This window comes from Falco naumanni, chromosome 20, assembly GCF_017639655.2.
Source record: "Falco naumanni isolate bFalNau1 chromosome 20, bFalNau1.pat, whole genome shotgun sequence".
Lineage (NCBI taxonomy): Eukaryota > Metazoa > Chordata > Aves > Falconiformes > Falconidae > Falco > Falco naumanni.
The window spans coordinates 1,494,804-1,503,520 of NC_054073.1; the positions used below are offsets into that span (position 1 = coordinate 1,494,804).

General features: G+C 58.6%; 1 protein-coding gene across 1 annotated transcript; it reads left to right on the plus strand.

Moving 5' to 3' along the window:
- Positions 1-67: 67 nt before the first annotated feature.
- On the plus strand, positions 68-7,048 carry LOC121099598 (nuclear receptor subfamily 2 group F member 1-A-like). Its single transcript, XM_040618760.1, is given in 5 exon segments — positions 68-272; positions 274-367; positions 4,555-4,946; positions 4,948-5,083; positions 5,615-7,048. Coding segments are annotated over 5 exon segments (1,095 nt in total). The 5' UTR covers positions 68-74; the 3' UTR covers positions 5,890-7,048.
- The last annotated feature ends 1,669 nt before the right edge of the window (positions 7,049-8,717 follow it).

The following is an 8,717-nucleotide window of genomic DNA, read 5'->3' on the forward strand; positions in this document are numbered from 1 at the left end:
TTCTCCCAGCTCCATCCCCATCCACCCCACCCCCCCAACACCCCCGGGGTGGGCTTCCCCCCCTACCCCCCAGCATGGCCCTGGCAGCGGGGCCGTGGCCGGAGCCTCTTCCTCCTCCTCCTCCTCCGGTGGCGGGAGCAGCGGGGGCGGCGGGGGGGTGCCTGGTGTGTGGGGACAAGGCCAGCGGGAAGCACTACGGGCAGGTCACCTGCGAGGGCTGCAAGAGCTTCTTCAAGCGCTCGGTGCGACGCAACCTCTCCTACAGCTGCCGGGGGGGGCCGCGACTGCCCCGTGGACCAGCACCACCGCAACCAGTGCCAGTACTGCCGGCTCCGCAAGTGCCTGCGTGTCGGCATGCGCCGGGATGGTGGGGGGGGGGCATTGGGGGCAAGGGGAGGGCAAGAGGAGTGGGGTCAAAAATGAGAGGGGGGGCAAAAGAAGGAAGAGATGATAGAAAAAGAGAGATGGTGCAAGAGGGAGAGGGGGGAAAGAGAGATGGGAAAAGGGAGAGGGGATGGAGGAGAGGGGATGGAGACGGAGGAAGGAGAGGGGATGGAGGAAGGAGAGGGGACGGAGACAGAGAGGGGATGGAGACGGAGGAAGGAGAGGGGACGGAGAGGGGATGGGAGAAGAAAAGGTGGAGAAGGATAGAAGGTGAAGGAGAGGGGATGGAAGAGAGGGTCAGAAAGGGGAAGAGGGGATGGAGCAAGGGGGCAAAAGAAAGAGGGGATGGAAAAGAGGGAGAGGGATGGAGGAGAGGGTAGAAAAGGAGAGAAGGTGGAAAAGAAGAGAGGGGGCAAAAGAAGGAGGGGATGGAAAAGCAGGAGAGAAGGTGAAAAGAGGAAGGGAAGATGGAAAAGGAGAGAGGGTGCAAAGAAGAGAAAGTGGAAAAGAGAGAGGGGATGGAGGAGGAGAGAGGGGGGGAAAGGACAGAGAGGGGAAGACAAGCAAGAGGGTGGAAAAGGAGAGAAGATGGAATAGAGGGAGAGAGGCTGCAAAAGAGGGAGAAGGGATGTAAAAAAGGCGATAGGGTGGAAAAGGAGAGAGACAGGAAAAGAGGGAGAGGGGCTGCCAGAGGGAGCGAGGGTGGAAGAGGGAGAGGGGACACGGAGAAGGGAGAGAGGCTGGATAAGGCAGGGGGGGGTGCAGAAGAGGGAGCGGGCACTAAAAAGAGAAGGGCGAGAGCGAAGGCAAAAAGCAAAGGGGGGCGGGGGGGGGGGAAATGCAGAAAAAAAAGCAACAAATAAGAGAAGGAAAGGGGGGAAAGAGGAGGAAAAAGTGCAGGAGCGAAACAGAGCAAGGGGGAGAGGGGAGGGAGGAAGGGAGCGAGCCCGGGCGGGGAGACAAAAGGGAAAGAGAAAGGTGAGAGAGCAAAAAAGAGAAAGCAAAGAGGAAAAGGGAAAGGGAAGGGAGCGAAAGGGAAAGGGGCACCTGAAGGAAGAGAAAGTAAAAGGAAGAAAGTGAAAGCGGAATTCTGTCATGGTATAAACTCCTCTTTGCAATTGAACTTGTCCTTCGGGCTCGGTTTCAGCACCGGGGCCGATCCCTTTCCCTCCCCGTTACAGGGAGCCCAGGGAGGGATCCCGGGGGATCCCAGGGCAGTAACACCCGTATTCCTCAAAAAATGAACAATTTGGCGTTTGGTGAGGAGTGTCCGGTAAATCTGAAGTTAATGACTCCGAACACTCGGCGCGACCGCGATTATAACCACATCTCCGGCGGCCAGCGATGCGCCGTGTGCCAGTCCCTCTGCCTCCAGCCGTCCTCACGTTTTGGGTTGATTTTTTTTTTTTTTGCCAAAAAAAAAGCAGCTTTAAACTAGATTTTTTTTGGTTTTAAACCCCGAAATTGTGCATCGGAGCATCGGCTTCACTGCCGTGCCGAAACCTCGGAGCTGAATCTCTGCTGTGCAGCATCCTCCCGGCTTGAATAAGGACCTGGGGGGTCCTTATTTATATTCAAGGCCCTTAATTATTAATTTAGTATTTATAAATAATTATAGCAAGGACCCAGGCTGGGCTCAGTGGCTCAAATGGGATTTATCTCACAGCCGCTCCAGTCGGTGCCGATGGATGGGTCCTTCGGTGGCAGCGATGCTCCCAGCCGTCAGAAGGTCACCTGTTTTAGCATGAAAAAAATTTGCAAAAAATCCAAAGTTGCCTTTTCTAGCATTAAAAAAAAATGACAAAAATTTGGATAAAGTGGAAAATCGCGGTGGGAGGCGGCGAAGGGATCCCCCAGCATCCCGGCACGGTCGCGGCATCGCAGCCGGGCTTGCACAGATAAATGTGAATTTATTAATTAGGTGGGACCAGGGTTGGGGGCAAAATTAGCTCCAGCCTGACCCTCAATTTCCCCTTTTCTTCCTCCAAAAAGGCTGGTGGGATGGGGGGAGGGGGGTGCGGATTTTTGCAGGGGTGCTGGGCACAGCCAGACCCCCTCGTAGCAAAGCTCTGCCGGCTCGTGCAGCCGGAGCCGGGGATTAAATCCCTGGGGAAAAAAAAAAAAATTCAGGCAAATTCCCTGCCCTGGAGAAAGTGTGGCTGGCGGGGGTCACCTGGGGTCATGGTTGGGCTTTGGGGGGTTTTGGCGTTTGGGATTTTTTTTCTTTTTTAGCTTTGTTTGAATTGAGAATTGCCACAAGCTGCTGCTGCTTGGGTAACGCCGGGATCTGGCATGATGGGCATGGCCACGGTGGATCCCCCGGCACGGCGTTATCCCCCAGGCAGGGTCCCCAATTCCCCCCCCTTTGCACCCCCTCTTGGCTCTGATTTTTGGGGGGCTCCCAGCTCTCCTGGGGTGTCCGTGAAACCACCGTGGGATGCAGCACCTCCAGGCGCGGGGAAACACTGCGGATGCCCATGGAAATGGTTAAACCTTCCCGGGGATTTAATTTTCCGGGTCCGGCTGCTCCGTGCCTCAGTTTCCCCGGGCGGTCAGGGCATCACTGGCCGTGCTGGGGCAGGGATGCTCTGGCTTGGGTTGGGGTCCCCCAAACCTGCTGGCTCGTGCTCCCTGTGATGCCCCTTATCCCAGAGCTCCCAGCTGGGAACCAGCACCAAAACTGGCACCAAAACCAGCACCGAAGCCTTCGGCTGAGCTGCTTTGGGCCCGATCCGGCCCCCGAGGCTGGGGGGGGCTGCGTTAAACCTTCGCTTTGGGAAAATCCTCCGGGATGAAACACAGGGAATGTGAGACCTGACCCCACGCTGAGGTTTGGGGGTATCGGCTTGTCCAGCTGCTGGATTCAGCCCCACCAGCGGGCGGGGGGGGTGGGGGGAGGGGAGGAAGCCCTCCCTCTGCAGCTGCTTCCCTGGGTTTTGGGGCTAAAAACGCTTATTTCTGGCCAGGACACGCCCAATGGCTCGAGGCAGTTGTTTTGCCAAAAAAAAGGGGGGGGAAATAGAGTTGGGGGTTTGGGGTGATGCCAAAGGAGTTCAGGAGATACAAGGGGGGGGGCAGGGGGATGCAAAAGGGGGAGGCAGGGGATGCAAAGGGGGGGGGCAAGCGGATGCAAAAGGGGGGTTCGGGGGGGATGCAAAAGGGGGGGTCAGAGATGCAGAGGGGTTTAGGGGGATGCAAAGGGGGGTTTGGGGGGATGCAAAAGCAGGGTCAGGGGGATGCAAAGAGGGGATTGGGGATGCAAAGGGGCTTGAGGTGATGCAAAGGAGGTTCAGGGTGCTGCAAAGGGCATTTGGGGGTTCTTGGTGCAAAGGGGGGTGCATGGGCAGCGAGGAGGGGGCCACATCCATCAGAGGCCGGTGGGGCAATGCTGAGCTGAGGGAGCATTTGGGGGGGCGCTGGGGCCATAGGCTGCACCCCGAGGGCTGGGCGAGAGCAGGGGGGAGGCCCCCGGCACCCCCATCCTGGGGGACCCCCTGTTCCCACGGCCCCCGATCCCGACCGCTGGCTGACACTTGGGACTGTCACGCCGCATTAGGCTAAGCCTGGCTCAGAGCCTGCCCCCGCCACGGGGGGGTGGCGATGCCAGGGGGGGGCGAGCGGGGGGCACTGGCGAGGAGGAGGAGGAGGAGGCTGGACCCCCACCGGCCGCATGGCATCACCAGGAAAAAAACAAAACAAAACAAAACAAACCAAATTTGTTTTTTTTTAAGCCCAAAGTGCAAAAAAACTCCAGGGGTGGGAGCTCTTGCCCCACCCCCAGCGTCACCCTAGGGACCCTCCTCAGCACCATCCCTGCGCCAGAAGGGGGTGACCCCAAACGCCAGCGGGGGGTCCCCAAATCCAGCGTGCCGGTGGGAGCTGGTGGGCAGGCGAGCCCCAGTGCCTCGTGCTGGGGGCCACTGGGGAGGGGCGGGATTTGTCCCCATCCAGGTTGTGCACCCCTGTCTAACGCGGGTGGGTGGGGGTACCCCCAGGGCTTTTGCCCTCCATCCCCTGGGGACCCTCTAGCGCCCACCCTGCACCGCTGGGGGCACCCCAGCCCGGTGTGTTTGATCCGTGGGGAATTGGGGAGGGGACACACACACACAGAGGGGTGCCAGTGCTTGGGGGGGGGCGCTCAGGGTGCTGACCTCCTGCTCCCCTCCGCAGCCGTGCAGCGAGGCCGCATGGCTCACGCCCCGAGCAGCCCCGGCCAGTACCCCATGGTCCCCGGCGACCCCTACGGTGGCCACGGCTACTTAAGCGGCTTCATCTCACTGCTGCTCCGCGCCGAGCCGTACCCCCCGGCTCGCTACGGCACCCAGTGCTTGCAGCCCAGCGGCGTGGTGGGCATCGAGAGCATCTGCGAACTGGCCGCGCGGCTCCTCTTCAGTGCCATCGAGTGGGCCAAGGGCATCCCCTTCTTCCCGGACTTGCAGCTCTCGGATCAAGTGGCCTTGCTGCGGCTGGGCTGGAGCGAGCTGTTCGTGCTGAACGCGGCGCAGTCGGCGTTGCCGTTGCACGCCGCCCCGTTGCTGGCCGCCGCCGGGCTGCACGCCGCCCCCCATGGCCGCGGAGCACGTGGTGGCCTTCATGGACCACATCCGCCTCTTCCAGGAGCAGGTGGAGAAGCTGAAGGCGCTGCACGTCGACGCCGCCGAGTACGCCTGCCTCAAGGCCGTGGCCCTCTTCTCCCCCGGTGAGGGGGCGGGGCTTCGGGAGGGGGAGGAGCTTGTGTGGGTGGGGCTTCAGGGGGTGGGGTCCCACGTGGTGGGGGTCTGATGGAGCAGGTGTCAATGGGTGTGCAGAGAGTGAATGGGCTGGGGGTGGGTGTGGCTAAATGGGGTGTGGCCAGATGAGGTGGGGCTTAAGGGGGTGGGGCTCCAAGGGGAGCAGGTGTCAATGGGTGTGCAGGGAGTGAATGGGCTGGGGGTGGGTGGGTGTGGCTAAATGAGGTGGGGCTCAAGGGGGTGGGGTCCTAAGGGGAGTGGGTGTCAATGGACATACAGGGAGTGAATGGGCTGGGGGTGGGTGTGGCTAAATGGGGCGTGGCCAGATGATGTGGGCCTTATGGGGGTGGGGTCCCAAGGGGAGTGGGTGTCAATGGGTGTGCAGGGAGTGAATGGGTGGGGCATGGCTGGGTGTGGCTGAATGAGGTGGGGCTTCATGGGGTGGGGTTGCAATGGGACGGGCGTGCGGTGCCGTGCCTCAGTTTCCCCTCCGCCCGCAGACGCGGTGGGGCTGTCGGACCCGGGGCAGGTGGCCGGCCTGCAGGAGAAGTCGCAGTGCGCGCTGGAGGAGCACGTGCGGCGGCAGCACCCCAGCCAGCCCAGCCGCTTCGGGCGCCTGCTGCTGCGCCTGCCCGCCCTGCGCAGCGTCTCCGCCCCTGGCATCCAGCAGCTCTTCTTCAGCCGCCTGGTGGGCAAGACCCCCATCGAGACCCTCATCCGCGACATGCTGCTCGCCGGTGCCACCCTCAACTGGCCCTACGGCCCCATGCAGTGAGGCCCCCTCCCGGGGTGGGGGCCCGGCGATGGGACCCCAAAAATGGGGACATAAAGGTTGGGACTGCAAAGATGGACACATCAAGGTTGGGACCCCAAAGATGGGGACATCAAGGTTGGGACCCTAAAGATGGGGACATCAAGGTTGGGACCCCAAAGATGGGGACATCAAGGTTGGGACTCCAAAGATGGGGGCATCAGGGTTGGGACCCGAAAGATGGGGACAGCAAAGTTGGGACCCTAAAGATGGGGACATCAAGGGTTGAGACCCCAAAGATGGAGACATCAAGGTTGGGACCGCAAAGGTGGGGACATCAAAGATGGGGGACACCAAAGTTGGGACACCAAAGGTGGGGACATCGGTGTCGGGACACCAAGGTTGGGATCCCAATGATGGGACCCGAAAAATAGGGACATAAAGGATGAGGATCCCAAAGATAGGCACCCCCAAGGACTGGACCCCAACAATGGGGACACCAAGGTTGGGACCTTAAGGATGGGATCCCGACAATGGGACCCCAAAGACAGGGACATGAAGGATGGGGATCCCAGAGCTTGGACCCCAACAATGAGACCCCCGAAGATGGGGACACCAACGATGGGACCCCCCCCGAAGGAGAGGACCCCAAGGTTGGAGACCCCAGGGGTGAGGGATCCCAAAGATGGGACCCCAAGGATGGGATCCCAATGAAGGGACCCCATGGCTGGAGACCCCCATGGTTGGGGACCCCAAGGATGGGGACCTGGGGACAGGGGTGCTGCGGGGGGCAGGGGGCAGACTTGGTTTTCCCCATTTTAAGGAAGAAAAGCAGATTTTTTTTGGGGGGGGGGCAGCTGGTGCCTCCCCCCACGGGGCACAGGGACTGGGGGGGGCTATTTATATAAAGAAAATAAAATAAAAGCTATATTATAACCTCACTTCCTCCCGTGGGCAAGGAAAATTTATATTATTACTAATTTTTTTTCTCATTAGCTGTGTGCTCCTTCCCTGCGGCCGGGTTTCTTTTTTATTTCTTTTTTATTTTATTTATCTGGTTAAAAAATAGAATTGCACCAAATCCACACCTTTTATTTTGTTAATCTAAAAAATAGAATTGCACCAAATCCACACCTTTTATTTTGTTAATCTAAAAAATAGAATTGCACCAAATCCACACCTTTTATTTTTTTAATCCTTTTTGGCTGGAATTGGGGTTGGAAGGAAAAGCCCTGTCGGTGCTGTCCCCACCCAGTACGGCCACAGGGTGGTCCCAGGCTCATCCCAGTTAAGTCCCATCCACCCCCACTGTGGTCCATGAGATGGTCCCAGTGTCATCCCTGTGTGCCCCCAGTATGGGCCTTTCCCGCTCCCAGTATGGTCCCACCAGTACAAGCCCCCAGTGAGGTTCCAGTGCAGCCCCAGTCGGATCCCAGTATGGCCCCCAGGTTTATCCCAGTGTGCAGCCCCAGTCTCATCCCTGTGTGCCCTCCCAGTCTGATCCCAGTATGCTCCCCAGTGTTATCCCAGTATGGTCTCACTCTCATTCCAGTATGTGTCCCCAGTCCGATCTCCATATGGTCTTAGTGGCATCCCAGTATCCCCGCCCAGTCTATCCCAGTACAGTCCCAGTCTCACCCCAGTATGTGTCCTCAGGCTGATCTCCATATGGTCCTAGTGGCATCCCAGTATCCCCCCCCAGTACAGTCCCAGCCTCATACCAGTATGTGTCCCTAGACTGATCTCCATATGGTCCTAGTGGCATCCTAGGATTCCCCCCCAGTCTGATCCCAGTATGGCCCCCTGCAGCTCCCAGCCGGGGGGTGGGGGGGAGTGTTTTATTGCAGATTTTTAACAGCCCATTAGAGAAAAGTCAGAAATGGCCTTTTCAGCGCAGCGGCCCCGGCCCGGCTCCATTTCACCCCCCTATAAATAACCTCCGCCGGGAATATTTTAAATAAACACCGAGCGGGACACGGGCTCTTAATTCAAGGACGAGCTGGAATGGAAAAGGCCACGGGGAAAAGTTATTGTCCTGGGGGGGTGCGGGGAGCGCTGGGACCCCGCGGGGGGTCGAACCCCCCCAGATGGCTGCGCAAGTCTTATAAAGACCCCGGTGATATCGAGAACACGATAATCCAGCAGCGATTCCCGGTGCAAGCGATGGGCAGAGCTGTCAATCACCGTCAATCAGAGCCCAGGAGCTAAACTGGGCAGAGGGGGAGGATTAAAAATAATAACAATTTTTTTATTTTTTTTTTAAAAAGGCATTTTTACATCTCCGAGCGCTGCTGGAGCAGCTGGGGGGTGGGAGGGGGGGGCTGGTGCAGCCCGGCTGTTTTATTTTATTCCTTTTTTTTCTATAATAATGGGGAATCCAGGGAAAATACAGAAATCCTGCCTCGTATTCCCATCTTCACTCCCTTTTCCCCATCGAGCTGTAGCTAAAAGCTCTGACCCCCCCCCACCCACCCCCACCCCCGTGTCAGCCCAGGGAAACTTCTGTGTCCCTTCAGCCCCTGATTGTCACCTTTGGGGGTGACACGGCGGTATAAAATTAAAATGATAAAATTAAAATGCTAAGCGCTTAAAAAAGCCTTGATTTGGTTTTGAGGGGCAAATAAATGAGGGGGGAAAGCAGCACCACCCCCCCCCAGAAGCTCCCGGGTTGTCCCCGTGGTGCCACCACCCCACAGCAGGTTGTCCACAAGCTGTCCCCAGGACAGGTTATGACCTGCAGCGGGGACGGGTTTTATCGTTTTATCCTTCTTTTTCCCCCAGTTTGGGGGTTGCTTATGGCTGGGTCTGGCCAAGACGGCGCTGGGGGGGCGACGAGGACTGGCCCTGCTGTG